This window comes from Bos javanicus, chromosome 9 (assembly GCF_032452875.1).
Source record: "Bos javanicus breed banteng chromosome 9, ARS-OSU_banteng_1.0, whole genome shotgun sequence".
Classification (NCBI taxonomy): domain Eukaryota; kingdom Metazoa; phylum Chordata; class Mammalia; order Artiodactyla; family Bovidae; genus Bos; species Bos javanicus.
Genome location: NC_083876.1, coordinates 18,587,916 through 18,614,526, shown reverse-complemented (window position 1 = coordinate 18,614,526; position 26,611 = coordinate 18,587,916). Strand labels below are relative to the sequence as shown.

The 26,611-nt window shown below is 33.5% G+C and overlaps 1 protein-coding gene across 5 annotated transcripts in view; it reads left to right on the top strand.

Annotated features, from left to right (window-relative positions):
* Positions 1–23,319, top strand: part of PHIP (pleckstrin homology domain interacting protein) — a 128,267-nt gene extending 104,948 nt beyond the window's left edge. For 2 of the 5 annotated variants that reach the window (XM_061427263.1, XM_061427262.1), the window contains exons 31-40: positions 1,370–1,490; positions 4,191–4,316; positions 7,263–7,332; positions 7,666–7,719; positions 7,977–8,126; positions 11,279–11,431; positions 12,015–12,178; positions 12,636–12,895; positions 13,501–13,698; positions 17,825–23,319. In XM_061427263.1, the coding sequence (XP_061283247.1) occupies positions 1,370–1,490; positions 4,191–4,316; positions 7,263–7,332; positions 7,666–7,719; positions 7,977–8,126; positions 11,279–11,431; positions 12,015–12,178; positions 12,636–12,895; positions 13,501–13,698; positions 17,825–18,462 (1,934 nt within the window). In that variant the 3' untranslated portion in view covers positions 18,463–23,319. The remainder of the gene's footprint in view (positions 1–1,369; positions 1,491–4,190; positions 4,317–7,262; positions 7,333–7,665; positions 7,720–7,976; positions 8,127–11,278; positions 11,432–12,014; positions 12,179–12,635; positions 12,896–13,500; positions 13,699–17,824) is intronic. The other 3 variants (XM_061427264.1, XM_061427267.1, XM_061427266.1) reach the window with 3 other exon arrangements.
* Positions 23,320–26,611: the final 3,292 nt, after the last annotated feature.

Here is a 26,611-nt window from a genome sequence, read left to right as displayed (position 1 = left end):
CTTTATTTTCTTAGGCTCCAAAATCACTACAGATGGTGACTGCAGCAATGAAATTAAAAGATTCTTGGTTCTTGGAAGAAAAGCTATGACAAACCTAGACAGCATATTAAAAAGCAGAGGCATCACTTTGCTGACAAAGGTCCCTGTAGTCAAAGCTATGGTTTTTCCAGTAGTCATGTTATGGATGTGAGAGTTGCACCTTAAAGAAGGCTGGATGCCAAAGAATTGACTCTTTCAAATATGGTACTGGAGAATACTCTTGAGAGCCCCTTGTACTGCAAGGAGATCAAGCCAGTCAGTCCTAAAAGAAATCAACCCTGAACGTTCATTGGAAGGACTGATGCTGAAGCTCCAATACTTTGGCTTTGGGGATCAGCTGACTCATTGGAAAAGACCCTGATGTTGGGAAAGATTGAGGGCAAGAGGAGAAGGGGGTGACAGAGGATGGGATATATTTATAGTATCAATAGTGAGGGACAGGGAAGCCTGGTGTGCTGCAGTCCTTCGGACACAAAGAGTCACACACAAATTATCAGTTGAACAACAGCAAACTGAATTTCAGAGTGAGAGCTCCAGAAATGCCAAGGGTACCAGTGAAAAATGTAAATCCTCCAGAACCTAATTTTAAAACCCTTGACATACTTAGGCCGGAATGATGTAAATTAGAGGAGGAGGGTTGAAAGCCGAGTTAGATGGGTAGGTATACCATTTTCCCTCTTAACTTGATATACATATACACAATAGAATATTGTAAAGGGAGAGATGAGGGTATATGAACTGCTTTGCTTTGTTTGAAGAAAGAACAGTGACCATAGAACATAATTATCTGAACTCTGAGTAGACTAAATACATACTGAGTAGGTATACATTTGAGTAGGGAATCTGCTTCAAAGAATCTAAGGTAGAAATTACTGTGAATAAGAGCTGAAGACATTGGAGACACATATTGGATGATATTTTCATCTGATGTCTTTTATAAGATGGCAGCTCTTAATAAATTACTGTCTCACATACTATCTTAAGTAATTTTAGTAATTATGTCAAAACAATTACTACCAAACACATAGATTCAGGAATGACCTGGTTTTAATTATGGAAATACATGTGGATGTTCTTTAATAGGTCAGATTTATATATTGTCTATCATCTTTTCTAAAGAATCTTTGAATAACATTCCTAGAATTTTGCAGTACAAATGCAGACATAATAAAAAGTGAGTCTGTGTTAGCTAAACTGTATGTTTTTTCTGTCAAAAGATAGTGGTAGACTTTATGTGGATTTTAACTTAAGGCTTATATCAAGAAGAATTGTGAAGTACTTTAAGCAATAAAAAGATGAATTTATAAACTTACTTGTTCATTTATTTTAGATATTGCTTCAGCATTTGTGGCCCCTGTGGATCTGCAAGCGTATCCTATGTATTGCACTGTAGTGGCATATCCAACGGATTTAAGTACGATTAAACAGAGACTGGAAAACAGGTTTTACAGGTTAGAATCATTTGCTTGCTGTAGCTACTGCCAAAGGAAAGCTAAATGATTCTTTCAGCCATTTACTGATCCTCCTAGCAGTGTTTCTCAAATTTTAACACACATCCCATTTAACAGTGGGATCTTGTTAAAAATGCAGAATCTGGTAGTAGGTTTAGAGTAAACCTGAGATACTGCCTTTCTGACAAGTTCCCAGTGATGCTGGTGCTGCTGGTTTGTGGACCACACTTAGAAATAAATATGAACAATGGTCACTCTCTTCATACTGTATTTTATGAATTTATCCAACATGTTTTATTTTCTCTTAGATAGCACATTGAGATATTTGTTCACGGATTTTTCATAGAATAATATTAAATATTGTTCTCTTATTAATTTAGCTTATGAATACTTCTTAAAAGTGAAATTAGGAAAATTTGGGCTACTTTATTATAGTTGTAGCTTAGTTTGAAATATAACTAGAGTTTTTAAAAGATGTAATTTCATTTAATTTGCATCTGCTGGTTAGCAGTTTTGATAAACATTGAGTTCTAATCTTGGGCAGACTTTGTAGGTTTATTAGCTAACATGTCTTAAATTTTTTTTGACATAAATGAAATCATTCTTTTAGCTTTTCATCTTTCTTAATGACTTTTGCTTAGCAGGCCAGTAGCATTTTAACTTAACTAATACTGCATTAAAACTTAATTTTGGTGACCTGTTTTATGTTACTGCAATTATTTATACTGCTATTTACTTAAGTTACTATTTAACTTAAGGAAATTTTTCATCATATTTTGTATTCATATTTTTTATGTAAATTGTTTTCTACACTCTAATAGTTGGACTATATCTAGAAAGATAAATTTCTGCCATCTCCAACCATTGTTAAAAATGTACTTTCTCATAGAAATTCTGCTCAGCATAAGAACTGCTAAGGTGTACTCTTTACATTGCAACTTAATTAGGCTTTTTGGCTTTAACCTAGCTTAGTAATCAATTGAGGAAAAGAACTTTTGAAACAGAGTCCTTACTTAAATTAGAAATGACCTGATTTTTAACCAGATAATGTAGTTATAGACCTGCTGCTGCTGCTAAGTCACTTCAGTCGTGTCCGACTCTGTGTGACCCCATAGACGGCAGCCCAGTAGGCTCCCCCGTCCCTGGGATTCTCCAGGCAAGAACACTGGAGTGGGTTGCCATTTCCTTCTCCAATGCATGAAAGTGAAAAGTGAAAGTGAAGTTGCTCAGTTGTGTCCGACTCTTAGCAACCCCAAGGACTGCAGCCTATCAGGCTCCTCCGTCCATGGGATTTTCCAGGCGAGAGTACTGGAGTAGGGTGCCATTGCCTTCTCCGGTTATAGACCTGAGTTATGTTCTTATTTCATAATAATGAAGCCATCATGAGCTATTTCACTGTTTCAGGCTCTTTTGCTTCTTCTCTGTTCATTGGCTTTAGACTTCCTACAGTTTATAGTGCCTCTTTGGCACTTCTAGTTCAGTCTTAAACCACTAATCAGTTTGCTCTACTGATATTAAATCCTCATGCTTTACTTTACACAGTTTCTATAGGGTACTTTGAAAATGGCCTGTGATTCTTTCATTAGAATGAGCCATGGAGATGCTATTGGAAACTTACAGAAGCTTTTCTGTATGCTTCTATATGCACAATTACATTTTATATATATGTAGTTTTTAAAATTCCATATAATTGTTTTCTGTTTACACATCAGTAAAGTTTTTTGAGTATTTTCTTCCATGTCATTTTAAGCTGGTTGATATTCTAAAAGTAACTTTTGGATTTTTCTTTAGTTAAAACTGAAATAAAATAAAACTTCAAAATTTTAGTACAGTTGACTCACGAACAGCATGGGTTTGAATTGCATAGGTCCATTTACACATGGATTTTTTCCCAATAATATGTGTACTGTGCTAAGCTTAGTCACTCAGTTGTGTCTTGACTCTTTGTGACCACATAGACTGTAGCCTGCCAGGCTCTTCTGTCCATGAAATTCTCTAGGCAAGAATACTGGAGTGGGTTGCCACACCCTTCTCAATAATACCTGTAGTACTACATAATGCATGTATGCAGAACCTTGGATAGGGAAAGCCAATTCTAACATTGTACTCAGATTTTAGACTTGGAGGAGGGTCAGTGCTGCATTGTTCAAGGATCAACTGTATCATTAATTTTGTGTAAAAAAATTTTTTTTCATTTAGATAGATTTTTTAGTATACTTTTTGTCCCTTAAGCAGGCTATTAGTTAGCTTTTCACTTTTAAATGTTACTTGATTACTAGCAATAAAATTAGATTGAAATTGGTTGTTTCCCTTTTTATGAAAAAGTTAGATATGTTTATTATTAAAATTGACACCATACATGAAAAGGATATATAAAGGAAAAACTAAAACTCCACTGTTTCTCTCCTCCTCATGCTCTCCTTTCAGTCTCTCTCCCTAAATGAAGGCCCTGTTGATAGTCTAATGTGTCTAATCCGGACATTTTCTATGCCAATATATAATATTGCTACTCTTTTTTTACCCTGTGACACAACTGAGATTCAGTTTTTTTTTTTAAACAGTTTTTTAAGGTGTGAGTTTTATAATTGATTTAAGACTGCAATTAAAAAGTCAGAATGTCTTGGTTTTAAAATGTGTTTATGTATTTCTAAGTTTATTCTAAAGAGGCTAATAAGACTTCTGCATTTTGTTTGTTTAAAGGCGAGTTTCTTCCCTAATGTGGGAAGTTCGATATATAGAGCATAATACACGAACATTTAATGAGCCTGGAAGCCCTATTGTGAAATCTGCTAAATTTGTGACTGATCTTCTTCTACATTTTATAAAGTGAGTTATTTTTCCACACTTAATTATATTACTGTAATAATTAATGGTGGTATTTTAAAATGTAAAATGTCAAAACATAGAATGCAATCATTTTTTATTAGACGCCTTGTCATACTACACAAATATGTGCTGTGATACAACCACAGGTCCTCTCCAAATAGGAAGCATATGTAAGTTCATTGGCTAATAATAATTATGAAATCATAGAGATTGTATTACAGTTGTGTTCTGATTTACATAAGAAAACATGGATGTTTCTCTAAATCCAATGTTGGATAATAATAGCAAGCTTTTATTGAACATGCAATGTTTTAGCTAAATAAGCTCTTCTAAGTCAAATAAAAATCTAACAGGTGGGAGAGGTCATTATCTGTAATTTACAGTTAAGAAAATGAAATCTTTTAGAGGTTAACTTGTTTGATTTTCACAGTACATGATTGTCTGCCATTTTATTTGAGAACCTTTCACCTTAATATTGTATTATCCCTGTCAGGTTGATGAAAAAGTATTCAAATAGGTCAGCAGGAAACTGAACTTGAACATTCAAGGCTTTTTTCTTCAAAGTGAAGTTTATTTCCCCATTAATTAATCCCGTACCAAGAGTGATAGCTATATTTCAGACAGTAGGGTTTTTATTTCCTCGTCTTATGGATTTTATGTATTCATAGAATGAGTTGAGTCTTCTAAACTGAAGCCAGAGGAGTGGATCATATGTTTTGTATAAAATACAGCTCTGAATTTGTATTAAGGTTATTTATATTTGATAATTTTTTTCTCATTAATCGAATAGGATATTTTATAATTTAAGTTTCAATACTCTCCTGCTATCAGCTTTCATTTTTATATAAAGGGATTATTGAGGCTTTTTATTTAAACATATTCAGCTTCATTCTCATTACTCAGCATAATCATAGGGTCCCTTTTCTTGGTGTTAGGTGGGTTTGTTTTTGTTTGTTTTGCTAAGGAATGTAGGTAATTCCTATATGAAAAACCACCAAAGAAAATTAGTACAGTTAGCTTAATGCCCTTCCTCTACTTTATTCTCTAAGGAAATGCTTTGCATTTCAAGTAGTGAGTAGTTCCAGGGCTGCTGTTGCTAGGCTTTTGCTGATTTTCAATAAAATTGATAATCAAGATAATAAAAATTTAGTTATCCTCAGGAAACTGTTTATATAACTTGGTTATAAAATTTATAATATCTTAACTAAAATTTTTAATTTTGTGTTTTATCATGTATGTTATGAACATCTACTTTTCCAAAGAAATAGGGATCAGTAGAATCACATGATCCATTGATATTTTAGCAAATTAATTTAGATGAAGCCACTATTTTTATGTTTGGAATAGGCTTTGAAATTGTATTTCTTTCAAATAGTTATTTTGAAATGCCTTATGAAAATAGATTAAAATAATAGTGCATTATGTTGTATATATCTAAAAGTGGTTTTAGATATATACAGTTTTTTAATGGTATATAATTTGTTGAAAACCACTTTCAGCTGGTAGTACTTTTCAGGATGTTTTGTATGTCTTGAAATTTTGGTAACTACTTTTTAATTGAGTTATTTGGCCAAATTTCAAGTAATACATACATACAAAATGTTGTAATAGATACTTGGAGATAGAAATGCATAATTACCCTGTTAATACAGCTTTATAGGGTAGATAAATCTGTGACTAATTGTAATACAGGGAAAAGGTAAAAAGAGTTTGTGTGAATGTTTAGATGAAGGATAGGGTCACTTCTGGCTATGAGAGTGGGATTTCAGGCACAGGGAGATACGTGTTAAGATGTATGGACAAGGTAGATAGTGATTCAAAAGTTAGATGGGAACAAAGAACTTCCAGGGATGGGGAATGGCATGAGGGAGAGAAGTAAAGATTTGTTAAGGGAATTGAGTACATTGAAATCAGGTGAAGTAGAGAGTACATGAGCAGAAGTAATAGTGGTAGAAGTGCTAAACTTGAGTTTGGACCATATCACAGAGGACCTCAAATGCTGATCTAACAAATTATACTTAAAATAGGAGCATAGGAAGCAAGAGGCTATTGAAAATATTTGTGCATGAGAATAGCATGAGGCATGCTGTGCCTGAAAAATACTAATTTGAATGCAGTGTCTAGTGTTAACTGATGGGGAAGAGACAGAAAGCGAAGGACTATTGAAATTATTTTAACATGAGAATAACATGATGCAAATTGCTTTAAAAAATACTAATTTGACTGCAGATTGACTTCAATAGCTGACCAAGTAAGAAGTGAGGGAAACTTAATTTATGAAAGTGAGAAGCAGGCAGATGTCAAGAGATTTTGAAGGTGGAATCACAGAACTTGACCGGTGATTGGGTATATGAGGAGGATGCAAAGGAAGAGATACAAAAAACCATTCCTTACTGTGTGAATGAAAAAAAGTTGAAAAGGGAGAGTGGGAAATGACAATTGGATGTAGACATGGGAATTTTAGATGATGGTAGCAATCACCTGAAGAGTCAAACCAAGTTATAGGAATTTGGAGTTCATTAACACAGAAAAACTGCAGATATATAAGATGACCTGGGCAAAAGGTATGGACGATAGCTAAGGACAAAATTTTAGGGAATGCCTATGCTTAAGAATAAAAGGAAGAAGGAACAGAAGACAGGAGGTAAACTAGCTATCTCTTGTAGACCGAAGAAGGAGGGAAAGTATTCTAGGCACAGCAGTGACCTGAGCAAATCCTGAGATGGGAATTGGGCTTGGTGTGATGAAATGGGCCAGGGTAGAGGCTTCATGTGGAGGGGAGGGGAGGGGCAGGGGCAGATGTGTGTGCATAGGGTTTTGGAGTTAACTGATGAAGAAAGTCTTCAGCTCAAAAGTTTTATCTTAAAATCTGGTTTTAGTAACAGGTTTAAAGGACAAAAATCTCGTGACTCCAGTCTTGTATACTAACATTTCCTTGTTATTTAGGGATCAGACTTGTTATAACATAATTCCACTCTACAATTCAATGAAGAAGAAAGTTTTGTCTGACTCTGAGGTATTTAATATTTCATTATGATTACTACATTGGTTGTGTCCTATATATAAAAAGAAATTTACACATAATAGTTTTCAGACAACTGCTATTAAGAAATTTTTTTTTGCCTAATGCTCTCAGTTAACTTAAAAAAAAAAAGAGTCAGAATTGTTTCAGTTAAAATTGTTTTAAACAGTGGGTGGAGGGAGACTTTTTAAAATGAGTCAGTTAAGTGTTACAGTATCATATATACTATGGGTTTTCCAGAATATAAAGGAGATAATTGCTATTAAAAGACTAGAATATAGTGGAACCTTGACTATTTTATTAATCTGATAAATTCTTGCTTCAAAGGAAGAAGAGAAAGAAGATGCTGATGTGCCAGGAACTTCTACCCGGAAAAGGAAGGTAATAAATTTTTGTTTTAGCAAAGTACTTTATATGAATTAAAATGTATTGAGCAGTTTTTTACTTTTAGTAGTTTCAAAGATAGATTAAGTATTACTTCCAAATCAACTTCCATCACAAAAATGCATGGTTTTCAGAACTAGATGAGTGATGCTTTCTTTTATCTGAATTACTCTATTATTACCTAGTTATCCAAGATTAAAAATGAAAATTGTATTATATGTTATTTTATTGATATATTTGAACATTTAATTTAGGACCATCAGCCTAGAAGAAGATTACGTAACAGAGCACAGTCTTACGATATTCAAGCATGGAAGAAACAGTGTCAAGAATTGTTAAATCTCATATTTCAATGTGAAGATTCTGAGCCTTTCCGCCAGCCAGTAGATCTTCTTGAATATCCAGTAAGTATTTCTGAGAATACTTGCCACTTTGATTTTTGTGTATATATATATGTATCTTATACATGACAGTTTACTATTTATTTTTATGATTATAGTTTATTTACTTTTTATTTGAAACATGTTCCCATTATCCATCTGATTATGTAGAGCATCTAAATTGAACAATGTGGTAAAAAAGAAGTAGCCCTGGACTAAGACTCCAAAGAATTGAGTTATTGTCCCAGCTCTGCCTCTTACCAGTTCTACAGTTTTGAGCAAGTCACTTAGTTTTTATATCTGGTATATTTTTACCATATCCTTTTCCATTCTCATTTTATGGATTTATTATGGAAATTATCTAAGAAACAATAATACTTATTAATAATAATTATAATCTCTAAGATTAATAAAAATCTCTAAATCATTATTACAGAGTTATAGAAATGGAATGAGACTATTACTACTTATTATTAAACATTAAAATAGATTTTAAATTGAAACTATGTAAATGTAAAGTGGTGTTATTGTATATGTAGGTTATGCCAGTTTATGATTTTTATGGAATTCATGGTAGAAAGTTTGAGTAAACATGTTATAAATATTTATTTTTTGATTGCAATCTTAGCAATCTAAATTTAATTTTGAATAATTTTTGTATTCTTTGTTTTAGTTATTAAAGATTGCATGGTTTCAAATGATAATTAAATTTTTTATAAGAGATCATGACCTGGTTGTGGTATCTGTTGTGGCTTTTATAATAAGTTTTGTTATGTATGTATTCTAATTTGCAGTGGTGAAATAGAGAAATTTCATTGATAGATACCATAAAATGACTCTTTTCTTATCATTTAAAAATCAAGAAACATGTAATCTTAAATGTAGAAGATAAATCTTTAATTCTGACAGTGTGATAAATTAGACTTATTCAAACCCTACCATCTGAAAACCTCTGAGAAGAAATAAGCTAATGCTGTAGTGCTCTGATTTTCATTTCTCTTTGTTTTTGGAACCTGTGGATTTCCCTTTGTTTCTTGAAAGCCCAAGTATGTATTTCATAATTTCTAAGCCCAGGTGTCCTCACTGAAAAATTCTGCCAGATGTTTAAAGAATTAACACAAATTCTGCACTCTTCCTCAAGATAAGGAATGCTTCTGTACTCATTCTATGAAACCAGTTATTATCCTGGTGTCAAAAACAGTACTAAAGAAGAAAATGCAAAAATTCCTAATAAAATATCAGCAAATAGAATTCACCAGTATATAAAAATGGTTTTGTACCCTAAGTGGGTTTTTTTTTTCCTCAGGGATATAAGGCTGGTTCAGTATTTAAAAATCAATCATTGTAATTAATTACTAAGGGAAAAATGACATCATATCAATGCAGAAAAGGGATTTGACAAAATTCAGAGCACATTTGTTTTAAGAATGTACACATTGGGTATGGTACACTGTAATCATTGTGGCCATGGGAGGAAATGAGAATGAGTCTTGGAAGGAAGAAATTTATTATACTTGCATGTCCCAGAGAGGGGTTCACCAGATGCCACTTAAGGCTCAGGGCGAGCATAAGGTTTTAGTCAGGTTGCAGAAAATAGGAGGAAAGGAAAACCTTAGGCCAGAGATTTCCATGAGAGGCAAGGCTGGGCCTAGTCACCAGCTTAAGATGGGCTAGTTTGAATTACTCCAGTGGACTTCAGGGAAGGAGGGTGGTCTCTAGTTGTCTTAATACTAATTCCTGACCCAGGATGATTCAGGGCAGAGGAAATACTGGTTGGTGTGTGAGGATTGCTTAAGGACATGGTCAGTTTGCATATGAAAGATATATTCCTAGCACAACCCTTTGCTATTTCTAAGAATTGCCTAGCCCTCGGAAAGAGGCAGTCTCTCCTTAGGCCTGTATGGCCCCCCAAGTGTCAAAAGAGTATCAAGAATACAGAAAGATAATTAGTATAGCTGGCCCTATGATGAATGAATATCAACTAGACCTACATAATGTAAGAAAACAGCAACATTAATGATAAAAACAAACTCTTAAAAAAACTAGGAATAAAAGGGAACTTCCATAACTTGATAAAGAACATCTGTTAAAAAACCTACAGCTAACCTCATGCTTAAACATGAAAAACTGAATGCTTTCCCCCTAAGATTGTGAGTGATGCAAAAATATCCGCTGTTATTCTCACCACCGCTATTTAACATAGTACAGCAAATTGTAGCCAGTGCAGTTAAGACAAGAAATGAAAATAAAAGGCATTGCAGATTGTAAAAAAAGAAAGAAAACTGTCCCTGTTGGTAAAAGGCAGTTTTACTGTTTGCTTTATGGTCAAACATACTTGATCATAATTTAAACTTAATGGGGTAGAGTCAAGTTACTATATTTTAAAAAATACAATTATATATTCTGGGGCTATGGAGAAGGTGTAGTATTATTTATTCCTCTTAAAAGATAACCATATTCAGATCATTTTATACTAGTTTGTTGCTTTTTACTCATTTCATTTGTCTGTTTCTATTACTTCTAATTTGTTGCTTTATTTTATACACAGTTGAGTACGGGAGATTGAGTGATTGTACTTTCCTCCATAAAATGAAGTGTAAAGACTTTGTGACAGATGTTTACATTCATAATTCTTGATTTGTGCAAAGTTCCCAATTGTACTAATTGTATTACTGAAGTTGAAATTAGCAGAACTAAGCCCTTCACGTTAATGTGATGTTATATTTCCGTTGTTTTTATTGTTTGTATGTCAGTTTTAAAGATACAATTATGTTTCAGTGAATAAGCAGCCTTAAGAGTTTATGTGTAGCATAAACTTTTGGGTTTTTTTTACATCAAACTTGTAGTTTTAGAACTGAGTTTTTCAATATTGTTTTAATCTCCTTTTCCCAACACAACTTGATGCTTTACCTCTTTCTGAAGGCAAAAAAAAAGCAGAATTTATAAGTTCTTGAATGAGAGAAATCTTGTGTTGATTGCAATAGAAAGTTAGGGACATGAAAAAATAAAAATAAAAAATGACTTGGGAAAAAAGAAACCTTGAAGAGGGAAATAAGAAATGATTATTAATAGTTCTAGTAGTTGCAGTCATCACAGAAATTGTATATGAATCTCTTTTATGAGAAATAATGCATCATCATTACTATTAATAATATGACCTGTTTTCCTTCTCTTAGGACTACAGAGACATCATTGACACTCCAATGGATTTTGCTACCGTTAGAGAGACTTTAGAGGCTGGGAATTATGAGTCACCAATGGAGTTATGTAAAGATGTCAGACTTATTTTTAGTAATTCCAAAGCATATACACCAAGCAAAAGATCAAGGGTATATAATTTAATTGCTTTTTTTCTGTCTGAATTAAATGAAATTAATAGAAATGTATGTTAAGTAACTAAATCCTATGTTTAATTAAAATTTAGAGCTAAGTTGACAAACTTTCTATTAGGTTCTTAACCTAGGGGAAAGAAGAATTCACATCTTTCTGTTTTATTTCTTCTGTGAAAATTCCTGATGTCATTTAATGTTTAGGAATGTTAACTTTTCTTGAAGATCGTGTAGTTGAATAGATACTGTCCTGATACATGTTAGAGGTACATGTGCTTAACTTTTTCAGCGATGTTCTACTTTCTGGAAAGGAGCATTTTTTTCCGTATAATGCTCATATAATTTAAAAAAAAATGAGTAAAACTTTCTTTGGCCAAATACAGAAATAATTTGTCATAATGCTAAATAAAAAAATAATTTTAATAATGCCTCAGTTTTAGTGTTTGTCAAAAGAGATTGAGAAAAAGCAACATTTTAAATTCTAAAAAAGTTTTGCTAGAAAAATATTTAAATTTATATGTTAGTATTTTCTGAACAGCCATTTTCTTTGCAGAATGTTTGAACGGTTTTTTTTTCTTTACAGATTTACAGCATGAGTTTGCGCCTATCTGCTTTTTTTGAAGAACACATTAGTTCAGTTTTATCAGATTATAAATCTGCCCTTCGTTTTCATAAAAGAAATACAATAACAAAAAGGAGGAGGAAAAGAAATAGAAGCAGCTCTGTTTCCAGTAGTGCCGCATCAAGGTATTTGATTTCTTTTAAATATCATCAACTGATCTATATAACTTTGTCATCTAAGTGGTAGAACTTGGTGTTTTTTAATACTTCCTTTACTATTCCCTATATTGCAGAATGATATATTTGACATGCAAGTTCCTATGATGTGGAGGATTTTTAATCTTTTAACTAAAGCTATACTAGTGTAAGTGCTTAAATTCAAACTGCTAAATCTGTACAGTTAAATAGCATTTTTAGGATAGTGATGGCATCATGCTTTCTGTCATATAACTATAGCATTTACAGCAATCCTTCACTAAATATTCACTTTTCAAAGGCTCACAACCATATGAAATCCACTACAAATCTCATATTTTAACATATTTCATAACAGTACAAATATTGAATCCAGCAGTATTATAAAACTATTTTATTCATTCCCATAGAATTATAAGAATGACTAATGATACTATTTTATTTACAGCCCTGAAAGGAAAAAGAGGATCTTAAAACCCCAGCTGAAGTCAGATATTACTACCTCTCCATTCTCTGCACCTACACGGTCAATACCACCAAGGCACAACACTGCTCAGATAAATGGTAAAACGGAATCCAGTTCTGTGGTTCGAACCAGAAGCAATCGAGTGGTGGTAGATCCAGTTACCACTGAGCAACCATCTACTTCTTCAGCAGCAAAGACTTTTATTTCAAAAGCTAACACATCTGCAGTGCCGGGGAAAACAAGTAAGAATCAGCTACAGTTTCTAAACGGATGTGTGTGTGTGTGTGTGTGTGTGTGTGTGTGTGTGTGTGTGTGTATATATATGTATATATATATATATAATGCATTTTTTAAGTACTTACTTTGCCAAATGGGATATATTAGATTAAGTAAATTCCAGCAGACACCAGAATTTTACTCTTCTTTATTGTTAGTTTTCTTTTTCTTTATCATTTTTGCATTTCTTAAAAAATTTTGTTTTATTGACAAAAGATACTGAGGTTTAGGAGTGTCAGTATAAGATAATGCTTAAAATGGTGGGAAAAATGGCAAATCTGATCCAGACTGCCTGAGTTTAAATCCTGGAAGCCAGACTTGATAGCAGTTTGCTAGCACTTGCCTTGATAATCTTTTGGTGACTGGATAGCTTCTGAAAGGACTGAAATTATTATGTAAGCCTTTTCCCTTTTTGAAAGTAGATTTCTTACAGAAGGTTTAAGCATCCTCCAGGTTTTGTCTTATTGGCTAATTCACACAATTCACATTAAAAGTAATCGTAACCTTCTTGCTTGTTTGAAGGTTAAATAATTTAACTCTTAGCTTGTAATCTCCTGTATGTGTGTTTTAGTTCTAGAGAATTCTGTGAAACATTCCAAAACCTTGAATACTCTTTCAAGTCCTGGTCAGTCCAATTTTAGTCATGGCACTAGGAATAATTCTACAAAAGAAAATATGGAAAAGGAAAAGCCAGCCAAACGTAAAATGAAATCATCTGTGCTCTCAAAGACACCCCCTCTCTCAAAGTCATCACCTGTCATTGAGCAAGGTACCGTAGACTTACAAATGATGATTCTATTGGAGATAACACATTCATTTTTTTAGGTTGCTCATTTAAAAGTCACATATTCTGTATCAGTTGATAAATTTACTGAGACATCTTTTGATTCATACCAAAAGCAAACGGTATTATTATTAAATTTTAAAAGCCAAGAAAAACTTGCTGTATGAAAAATAAAATCATATTCTAAAATCAAAGGCTTTTTAATGATACAGATTTAATAGTTTTAAACTTAATTATTACAGAACCCAAAGAAGTATCTCCAATAAGTTTAAATAAGTTGAATTTAGCTAACCCAGTATAGCATTAAAAAAAAATTTTTTTTTCAAGTTTTTTACATCACAAAATTCAACATATTGATCGTTAAATAATCCATATTCTTAAATATTAAATTATTCCAGATTCTTTTGTCTACACATTTTCATTGTAAAGCCTTTATGTTTGAAGGATGGAGAAAGTAACTGATAAAATACAACATATGACATGTTAAAACAATTAGGTCTTCTTGGTAGCAGACAGCTCAAGGATATGCATTTTTTGTCATGACTTCCAGAGTATGTCTAGACCATTTCCTTTTCAGTATTCCCCCAAGAAACCTCTCACAATTTAATTTTTGTACTGAAACGACCCCATTTTGATTAATGATTTTGGGATCTACCCACCTAAATAAGCTTAAAATCAGTGAGTCATCCTAGCCTTCTCTTCAGCAACCAAATCTGCTTGTTTCTTTCTGCCTCCTTAACATCTCCTGAATCCATTTCCTCTGTTCCATTTTCATTTCCACAAACTGTCATGCTCTTGTAACTGCTATCCCTGCCTCAGTTCTCAACTCTTCCTTACTCAGTCCATCTTCCACCGTTCAGTGACCTTTCTCATCATGTGCACAAGACACACACACACGCAGAATTAAGATCCTTCCCTTCCTTCAAATCATACGTGGAATCAGAATGTAATGTTGTTTATGTCAAGCAGTGAAGAGTCTTGTATAACAACGTTGCCTAACATTGCAGCTGTCCTTACTTTTCTTTCTCCCTTTTCTGTCCCAGCCATCCTAAAACACTTGAAAGTCCCTAAATATTCTTGTCATTTCTTCCTTTTTTTTGAATTTTTTTTCCCCTTACTGGTTGTTTCCTATTCATTGCCTTTGTGGCCCTTATAATGTTGATAGAGTTATTCTTTTTTACATTGTCTATCTCCAGTAGAATCCAAACTCGTGTTTGCTCATATTTTAATTACCTGTACTTAGTATATAGTAGACAATGTTTAAATAAATCAGCAAATGACTTTATATGTGAGTGTTTTACATTTTTATACTAGCTTCCTTTCTGAACTGAATTCAGAGTTTTGAATGTTTTATATTGGCCTTGCTTCTGTTAGTCCTGAATTCTGGAGAAATCAAATGTATGTAGAGAATTGGTTCTAGCATTATGATAGGGGAGGTTCAGTAGCCAGTTTGATTGATAGGTTTTGGGTATTACATATGCCAGTACAGTACAGAAATATGATAAGCTATTACATAACTCATTAATGATGACTTTGTTGGTACTTGAACACTATTAGAAACAAGAGCTGCTGCTGCTGCTGCTGCTTAGTCGCTTCAGTCGTGTCCAACTCTGTGCGACCCCAGAGACGGCAGCCCACCAGGCTCCCCCTTCTCTAGGATTCTCCAGGCAAGAACACTGGAGTGGGCCACCATTTCCTTCTCCAGTGCGTGAAAGTGAAAGGTGAAAGTGAAGTCGCTCAGTCATGTCCAACTCTTAGCGATCCCATGGACTGCAGCCTTCCAGGCTCCTCCGCCCATGGGATTTTACAATTGAAATACAATACAAGCCACATATGTTCTTGTAACCACATATAGCAACAGCAAACAGGTGAAATTACCAGTTTTAACAGTGTATTTTATTTACTCCATTATATCCAAAATATCATTTCAGTGTGTAATCAGTATTTCAAAATGTATACTGCCTCAATATTCAAATTTAATTAAAAATTCAGTTGCTCAATTGCAGTTACATTTCAAGTGCTCAGTTGCCACATGGTTAGTGGTAATACTATCACAGGATAATACAGGTCCAAATGAATGATTTCAAAAGCTATTTAGCTCTTGAATTCCTTTTTTAAAGAACTGCATTAATTCTTAACCTTTTTAGGTAATGTATTTTGTCAAGTTTGAAGACCTTGTAGTTTTTTTCCCCCAAAAATGCACATAGGCATATCCACACAAAATTTGGGCCAATTCAAGGGCTTCCCTGATAGCTCAGATGGTAAAGAATCGACCTGCAAGGCAGGAGACCTGGGTTCGATTTGTGGGTCGGGAAGATCCCCTGAAGAAGGGAATGGCAACCCACTCCAATATTCTTGCCTGGAGAATCTTACAGACAGAGGAGCCTGGTGGGCTACAGTCTGTAGAGTTACAAAGAGTCAGACACGAATGAGCGACTAACATACACACACACCTACCTACTACACCCCATCCCACCCCCTTACCTCCTAGAGTCCTTGAAGCTAGTCTGTAGAACCTTTGTAGGATATATTCATTGGATATTTATTTACCAGTAGTCTTATGTAAAACAAATGGAAAGATAGCACAGAATCTTAAAGAGTCCTCAGGCCAACTAAGGGTTGTTGTTGGAAAATACCTGATTACTTCATGCACACACACATTCACCACTCCCCTGTTATGCAAAACCACTAATATGAAGAAAAGTTATTAGTACTTTGGGGTCAGGGTTTGAGGGCTTTGCCTTCTTCCCCTGCTCTTGGCTCAGATACTCCACCTCTGAGACAGTTACTTCTTGAAATTTACAAAGCACTCTATGATTGAAGCTCAGGACAAAAAATGAAGAAGCATTCTCTTTAATGGCACAAAGTATAGAATTTTGGAAGAAAAAAGTAGTAGTGCATGTTTGTCATCTTTTTCTTCATCTGAAAGGGTAATAAGCATTTTCTTTTTTTTTTTTTTTTTACCATAGAAAGGCAGTTCATGATTTGCAGTTCCTACAAATCTAGAATTTGATCTTCAGATTTTTTTTAATAAAGCATAATAGCCTTTATTACAGAGTTTGTTATAATGGGATTTTAACACACATAGTGGATTTGATTGATACATGCAGCTAGTATTGCTTATGATGATAAATCAATCATTTGCCGTTCAGTAACATAGGAGATAGGACTGTTCCCAAAAAAAGAGCTTGTGAAGAAAACTGCCATTTAGCTGTTTCTCTTAACCCTCTTTTAAAAATTCTGTGAGCAGGAGTAATTTATTTCTACTTTTGTAAAAAGGATAGATGTATCAGAGCCATAGTAGTGTCTATGGAGAACAACGGGTATAAATTATTCCAGTAGAGGTATTCTCAAACCTTTTGCGTAGGAGTTAGTAGAAGAGGAAATCCTTTTTTACTTCTGAGGAATGTAAAGAAATATTTAGAGTATAAATTCTTCCCTGACATCAGAGAGTCATGGTCATCACATGCAGTAGAGGGTTAAATAAGCATTAGACTCATTCCAGTTTTGATAGTCCCTTTTTCCACTTCCATCTGTAGTAACAAAAATGATTAGAGGAAAGTAGAGGGGATGATAACGCTTATTTATTCAGATTACAAAGCTTAAAGGCCATAGGTTTTATGCTAAGATTATTTTCCATAATTGAACTACTTGATAGTAGGAATATAGGAAAATCCTGTTAATGGAGTAAACCCTAAAATGTTTTGTTATGGTGAAGTTCCATATGAGTAAACAGGGTTACTTTGTATAATGAAAACAATGCTTATACATTAGAATGTGTAGTAAAGGTAGTAGGAGTAAGAAACTTGGCTAATTTCTAGCTTTATCATAATTTTCACTATTAGGTCATTTATTTGCTGATTTTGATTTCTCTCTTGTCAAGTCGTCAGTGACTTCATTAAGGATGTTTCTCCTCTGTGAGTTTTAAATAGAAGATCAATAATATCTTTAAGCTATTAACTTTTTGTCAGTTCTTTTTCTCAAAGTAGTAAAAAAAAAAAATTAGGATTATATCATGATGTGTAAGTATAGCAGTGAGGCTTACTGACTAGTTTAAGGGTCAGATAAGAGAGCAATTTCATATATTAAGTGTACTGTTGTTGCCTTTCAGCAGACTGTAGAAACAATGCTCTTGTACCTGGAAGCATTCAAGTTAACGGCCATGGAGGGCAGCCGTCTAAGCTTGTGAAGAGGGGACCTGGGAGGAAGCCTAAGGTGGAAGTTAATAACAGCAGTGGTGAAGTTACACACAAGAAGAGGGGTCGGAAGCCCAAAAAGCTCCAGTACACAAAGCCTGAAGTTTCGGAGCAAAATAGCGTGCATCCCATCAGGGATGAAGTAGTTCCTTCCTCAACCTGCAGTTTTCTTTCTGAAACTAATATCATAAAGGAGGATTTGTTACAGAAAAAGAGTCGTGGAGGCAGAAAACCCAAAAGGAAGATGAAGACACAAAAACTAGACTCAGATCTCATAGTTCCTACAAGTGTTAAAATGCTAAGGAGAAGTAACCGAAAAAAGACAGATGATCCCATGGATGAGGAGGAGGAGTTTGAGGAACTTAAAGGCTCTGAACCTCACATGAGAACTAGAAATCAAGGTCGAAGGACAGCCTTCTATAATGAGGATGACTCTGAAGAGGAGCAAAGGCAGCTGTTGTTTGAAGACACTTCTTTGACTTTTGGAACCTCTAGTAGAGGACGAGTCCGAAAGTTGACTGAAAAAGCAAAAGCTAATTTAATTGGGTGGTAACTTGCACCAAAATATTTTACTTCAAAATCTATAAAGCAGGTACAGTTAAGGAGTATGTAGAACTAAGGCTTCTGCTTCCTTGCTGCTATGACGGATATGGGAATGTTATGATTTGATTTGCAAAAAAACAAACTTACAAGACGCTTCACTTCTTTAAATGAATATATATATATAAATATATACATATATATTTTAAATGTTTGCTATTTATTGCCCTTAGATAGGTTATGCATTTCAACATTCATTTCATTTACTGTTCAAAGCAAAAGAAATTGAGGCTCTATAATGAACTCCCAATTTATTTCTGGAAAAGACAGTTCTGCTACACTCTTAAGGAGCGTATAATATTCCTTAGTGATAGAGCATTTTATGTTAAAATGAATTATTTTTGACCAAGCCAGGTACATTTCTGTTTATACAGAAGTCTTGCCCCTAGGAGGACAGGTGTTAACCAGAGTAGCAGTGAATTAAGAATTGTGTTTCCTCTAAAGATAAATTTAAAATTCCCACCATTTGATACCCTGAAAAGTTTAATTTTAATTATAGAATGTTCATCTACAGAGAATCTAGAGGAGGCTTTTGCTGTATTCCATTTCTGCCAAACTTAAGAGAAAAATGTACTGATAAAAAGGAAACATATCCACATTGGAAAACATTTGACTGTCTAATTTTTCAGACCTTGATTCTTATGTCAATCACTCAATCTCTGTTTATTGTGCCAAAGACTGAGAATCAGTGCAGTGGAAAGCCTGTTTTTGACTGTCAGGACAGCATACACTTTTTCAATATTGGAAAGGCTATATATTATTCTAAAGAGCAAGTTATTAAAGAGTTATGCTGAGATGTATCTTTTTTTGGTACTAATAGTAGAAAATAATGCACTGGTGGGTCCTTTGACAGAGATGTTTTAGAGAAAATGTTTAAGTGGTTAAAGGATTCAAGGAAAATAACAGGAAAAAGGTATGGGATTTGATGTTTACTTGTTAATCTGGATTAATGTCATTTCTAAACTTTAGACATATCTAATAGGCTAAAATGACTTACAAAGAAATGTGTCTGTGTGTGTATGTGTATATATTGACAAATGGGTATAATTGAATATATATACAAACACATACTTATATGCTATTACCCAGGTATAAATTCTTTTATCAGGATTTTTTAGATAGTGGTAGAATAAAAATAATTTTAAAAGGTCATACTTTATAGTTTAATTTTAAGGGGAAGATTGGTTATTTTCAATTATTAAAGGTTTAAAAATAGGCCAAATCACTTTTTATGCAATCATGTTTTATACAGTGGTCTCATTGCACATTGTGTTTTTTCTGCACTTTTTACGGTATCCTTCACGCTGGTATGTCAGTATACACCCAAGAAAAATTCCATTTAATGATTGTGCCTTGTATTCTATTATTTTTTGCATCATTAGTAAAATTAAGTTGTCTATTGTAAATGATAACTATATGACTTAGGAGAATGTATTGCTATATGTACTGCTATGGAAAAGGAAAGCAGTTATTTATTTGTTTATGGTACAGTTAGTTATTTTATACCTTAAAAACCGACATAAATACCATTTCTATTGTTTAAAGATTATTGTCCATTTTTTTAAAAGTTTAAAGAATGTAGTATTTTCTGAGGACTGGTATGGTACAAAAATGTAACCAAAATTTTCAGATACTACATTTTTAAAAAGCGAGGATGGGGAAAATATGTATCAGCATGGCCCTGGTGTAGAAGAATAATGTCTTTAATTGAACCTTGGCAAAATACATTACATAATTATTTGTGTAATATTTCTGGTAGGGATAAATGTTAGCTGTCAGTTGATTATGTCTTGAAAAAGAATGGAAAGTCACACATTTGGGCTTTTTAGATTGTTTGTAACTAAATTTGTACAGAAATTCTCCTGTGAAATTAAGTAAACCATTTTCCAGATCTTAACTGGATTGCTGTGATTTTGCAGTTGAAAATAATTTCAAATTTTTCAGGTTTTTTGTATATTTATTTTTTTCTAACAAATATATTTAACTATATAATTAAAGTTCAGTAGTTAAACTCTTCATAATGCAGAAATGGATGGCTTGGTTGTATAGTGAAACGAGTCTCTCAGTTACACCATTACTGGATATAATAGTGTGTATGTTTGAAATTTAAGTCATTAATTTGTTGCTTTTGAAGGCAATCTATTTGAAACATGTAATTTCCTGATGGTATCTGCATTGTATTAGAAAATAAGGCTATAAAATCCATTTTTGTAAAAAATATGTGTATAGTTTTAAGGTGTGTACAGAGAAGGGAAGAGCGTACACAGTCTTAGGAGTGAAATTCACTGCTAGTAGGGTGTATTAGTTCTAACACTTGAGCAAAAGAAACGAGTATTTACCATCTTACCTGCAAGAAGTAAATATTATTCCAATGCATTCTAAAGGCACTATATACTTATGACCTTATTTGCATATTATTAGACACTGGTTTCCTAGGCAAAAATGACTTGGATCAGCTTCTTTGTAATTGAAACACTTAAAATGTATTAGTAATAACCAGATATATCTAGATTTTATATTTTTATAATTTAGCTTCTATACACTGCAAAGTTGAATTGAGAAATTTAAGTTATCACCATAGTCTTGTTCTGTGTTGACCATTAGAAAAATCTCTTCTTGGAGTCATTTAACACCAGGTATATACTGTTTATAGGTCAAAGGAAATGTTGGCGGTTGTCTTAGGTGAGCAATAAAAGAATACTAAGTTTATTCAAAGTTTCAGAATACAACTTTTGGTTACATTCTTAGAAAAATTGTATTTTTAAGTACCTAACCCTAATACTATTCTCTCCTTTGACCCCAACATTCTCAAGTTCCAGTGAAATGTTATAAAATTAGAGAATGTTGTAGATGAGCAGATAAACAGTCTGATTACAGTCCGATAACTCTGGGCAGTAGAAATATACTTTTTAAAAAAAGTGTATTCTTTTCAGTCTACTATTATGGCATTGGACCATTTTATGCATATATTCATGAACTAAAGATTTGGCCTTGTTTTCATTGTTTTTATTATTGCACATCACAAATTTGAAGACTGATAGTATTGTCACAAAATGATCTTCCTCTTTAAATTTATTTAGAATAAATGTGCAGAGTATTTGTGAGCTTGCTTAGGTCACATCTGAGACATGAAGTTTGGCTGAATCTAGTATCACTTGGACATGAATATGTAATATACACTGATCAACAAAAGATCCTTGTAGCATGTATGTTAACATTTTAAACTCTTCCTTATCTGCAATGCAGTAGGTTAATCAGACATTTTAACAAAAGTATTCAAGTAACATTTTTAGTTTATAATGCTAGTAGCATTATTTACATGTTTTGATATATGATTTGTAATATAAATTAGCTTCTCCAGTTTATAGTGTTTAATTCTAGCATTCCATTTTATACATGCATATATACCTCTCTCTCAGATGTCAACTGGAAGCAATTTTGACTGTTTTCTACCTAATGAAGTCAAACTGTTATTCTGAATGTTTTTGTTCACCTGAAACTTATTTTTGAGTAGGTTGAAAGGACCAAGATACTTGAGTGTTAAAAGGGCTACAAGTGTCCTCTTTATATGCGGGAAATACATGATTGTAAAAGTCACAAAAGGGGAAGTACTTTTATGCTCTGTGGATTATCCAATATTTAGTTTTTTTAGATTGTTTTAAAACAGGTTGAGAAGTGGTTTAGTTCAATTTAGGTGACAATTTATTTTCCAACTAAAATTGAAAAATACACCTTTTCCTCACTTCCCTCCTTGCAGTTCCTCTCAGGTCCCAAGTTTCCAAGTGATTTGAACTAAATATTACATTTATTGAGAAGCTGTTTTTGTTCTTAATTATACTGAGCTAAGCACTCCAGATGGAAAGTCATTTTGTACTATGTACAATACCCAAGAAGAGGTCACATTGAGTCAGAAGACTGTAAGTACCACTTTTGACGCTCCAGATATTAACCTTGTACACACTGTAATAAAACAATTAGAAAATATTATGAGCTATAAATATATATATATTATTTTTAGTTTTGATAGCTCTGTGTTTAAATACTTTTTTAATGCAGATAAAATCATCAGGAAATTAACCTTATATGGCACAAACCAAATACATAATAGTGGGTGGCTCTGAGTTTCTACGTTTAAGGAGCTAAGAAAATAGGTTTGAGATGATAAATAGTACACACACCTATGATGCAGATGTACACATGCTCGTTACTTTTAAGATTGTGCTGTGTTGATTGATCACAATGAAATGTTATAAATTGAGACAAAATACAAAGTTACATTTTTGGACCATATTAAAACTGCAAGAAGATGGGGTCTTACTTAAAGATCTTTTAGACAACTGTTAAATCCTGTCACATGATATTTAGACGTGTAGAATGTAGCTCAATTTTTGAAAAGTAACTGACCTAGAGGGTTAATGTTGAAACTGACACATTTTCAAATTAAAATGCTTATTTTGTACAGAAAACAACGTTAAACACAAGCAAATCTGTTGTATGTAATAAGTAACAGAGTTTTAAAAAGAAATTAATTATTTAGCTTTATTGAGGTTTTTGGTTTTTCTTTCTGGAAACCTGAAGTATCATGTTATAAACAGCAGTCTCACACCAGAATAGCAGTGCCCTTTCTTTTTGTACATATTGATTGGACCTTTCTTTACTGTTAGGTGGACACTTTCTATGTTAGTTTTGAAGCATAATTCTTTGAATCCTTTTATACAAACTAGAATGTATGTGTAAGAATTCCTGTCCCTGCAATGTAGTAACTACAAACTTATTTTTAAATAAATAGAAAACTTGTTTTTCTAAGCTATTTTGTAGAGCCTCCTTTCTTTATTTTTATTTTGTAACACGAAAAGCACTCAGTACATAGTTTCAAGAGGTATTACATAAATGCTGTTACATTAGTGTTCCCAATGCCTTGTCTCCTTAGCAAAATGTTAAAATATATTAGCTAATTAAAGGATTGTGGGTCCCCTACTGCTGCTGCTAAGTCACTTCAGTCGTGTCCGACTCTGTGTGACCCCATAGACGGCAGCCCACCAGGCTCCCCCGTCCCTGGGATTCTCCAGGCAAGAACACTGGAGTGGGTTGCCATTTCCTTCTCCAATGCATGAAAGGGAAAAGTGAAAGTGAAGTTGCTCGGTCGTGTCTGAATCTTCGAGACCTTGCCATTTCCTTCTCCAATGGGTCCCCTAATGTAATTAATTCCCCAAAAACCCAAAGGTTAGAAATGTATTTGCTTTTCATTGTGACAACTACATTGATTTGCTAGTATGAATAAATTACCATACAAGGTATAAATCTTTAAAACTTTCCTGTGAGAGATATTTCAAAGGAATAGTTCACTTAAGTATTTTCTCAAAAATATGAAGTGAAATTTCTGGGAAAATTAAATGGAAGAATGATGAAAACATTTCATTTGTTAAGCAGTTATACAAAATGAGATTTGTAAAGCTTTGGCTGTTTTTCTAGACAGATCAGTATACATTTTTATTGACATCCTGAGAATCCCAATTTTAGTACAAAGAGTACAAGACTATAATAAATGCAACTCCAGTTAAGCACGAGATAGTTTGTTTTTAGTGATCGTTTCTCCTTAAGTAATTTTGTTTAAATGACTTTGTATAAAACAAATTTTTAAGTTGAGGAAAGCAGATAAATGTTTCCAGGTACCTTTTCCTGAAGCATGCTGATACTAATACTTAGTTTATACTTAGGAGAACCAGCCAAGAAAAAGTTTATTTTTAGCAATCACATTTTACTAGTTTCTCTTTTGTAGTAGTACCAGCTGTATGTTCCAGGCTAAGCTTGTCCATTATTTCAGAACAAGAAGATGAAAAGCCAAAGCTCAAAATTTCTGTTCTTTGCAATAGAAAACCTTGTATTTGTAATCTCTTTGCTTTTAACATATTTACCATATATTGATTGCTCTTTTGGGGTTTTGTTGGGTGGGAAAAATAGTGGAAAGGTTTCAATTCCGTACCTTTTTGCCTAATATATTAGGCATGTTGATAATAGAGTATTGTTGGTAACACAATTGTCATGGGAAGAACTGGGTTTGGAGTTGAATCATTTTACCTCTTGAATTTCACTCTTCTCATCTGTAAAGTTAAGAAAAACAAACACTGATTAGACTATGTGCAAGGTACAATTCAAGTCAAAGAGTTCACGGTTCTTCCTCACGTGTATGTTGTCTGGTGTGCTCTCAGCTCAATCGTGGCTTTTCTATTTGGTCCCTGAATATGCGATTTAATGTGTAACTTGCAGGCAAATGTCTTGTGGCCATGACATGATTGTAGTAAGTATGAGATCTTTTTACCCTTAGTTTCAATGATACTGTTGTAACACACCATAAATTGTGAATTGAGTTCAAATATTTGTGTACTAGTAATAAGTACAAAAGTTTATGATTTTCCAAAGGGCTCTGAGGAATCTCAAAGACAGTGTAGAATGCATCCTGAAATGTCTATTTAAGATCCAATCTTTGGAAAGCAAAAACAAAAGATTTTGAGGAAATTTAATTGCTTGTGTCTGAGAATAGTTGGTTTCCCATTTAATTAAAAATGAAATAAAATATTTAAATACAGAAGGCAGAACTATTTTAAGGAAACTTACATCTTTGACAAATGGAAACGTTTGTTTTATTTTTGGTCTTCCTTTTAATAAAAAGGACATTGTAAAGTCAAAGCAAAGCAAATTACTCTGATGAGATATGGAAAATCCAAGCAGATTATGTAGAAGTTAAAGAGCAACTCAGTCTCTTTTCAAGCTCTTTAAGAACATGATTATTGTAACAGAAAACCAAATTCTAGTTTGGTTTTGAGAAGTTTTACAAGCTCTTCCTTCCCTTCTTGTGAGTAAGTACATCAAAGCTAGGGAAATTGTCAAATTTTTAACACACTTTAGTTTATTTTCTGGTTCTTGTTCTCTCTTCTTAAATGTACTTCTTTTTCACATTTTGGAGCATATAGACGCTTCAGGACAAAACTCTTTGTCCTAGAAAAACTCATTCCATTATCCTGATTCTCAGTTTTATTTTTCTATCACTATTTTTTCTTGGTCAGCTACCAATATTAATTATAAATTTTAACCAAAATAACTTTGATTTCAGAGAAGATTGAAAGTAACTTGAAAACTATCATATGTAAGCATTTTTTTAGAGTGCAAAGCTCACAAATACACATAATTTTGAAATCTTAAAATTGGAAAAATAAACATGTCCATTACATGTATGACCCAAAGATAGCCCCTCCGTAGTACATAAATACAAGTAGATATATATGAACTTAAAATTATGCATGGCAATATTTCAGTATTGAATCTTACAATTAGGTGCTCAGTGATTACAAATCATTGCAAATAGGTACTCAATGATTATCCACTGATTTAGTTTAATATTAGTCCAAAGTTTTAGGTTACCTGAAGATCTTGAAGATTATGTTCAAGCTGGCATACTGCAGGACACAACTGATGTTATAAAAACATCTGTCGGAATTATGATTCCGCTTGCCGCAAAGTCACTTCAGTCGTGTCCGACTCTGTGCGATCCCATAGACCAGGCTCTTCTGTCCCTGGGATTCTCCAAGCAAGAACACTGGAGTGGGTTGCCAGTTCCTTCTTCAATGCATGAAAGTGAAAAGTGAAAGTGAAGTCACTCAGTCGTGTCCGACCCTCAAGCGACCGCATGGACTGCAGCCTACCAGGCTCCTCCATCCATGGGATTTTCCAGGCAAGAGTACTGGAGTGGGGTGCCATTGCCTTCTGATTCAGTTTACTTGAACACATATTTTATGTTTCTAGCTCTTCCAAATATTATGTAAGAGTGATGTTAACTTACCTAGTCAGACCAGCATAAGAAATTTAGGGGCTTCAGATTAACATGTCTCTTCATGAGACAGCAGACTGAGTTCTCACTTAGAAAAAATACCCTTGCATTATACTCCATATAAGTTTAATTGGTCCAAGATTTGCCTTGTTTTTAACTCTTACTTATTTATTCGTGGCTGTCCTGGGTCTTCATTGCTGTGTGTGCTTTTCCTTCGTGCCGAGCAGGGGCTGCTCTTTAGGTGCGGTGTGCAGGCTTCTCACTGTGGTGCTTCTCT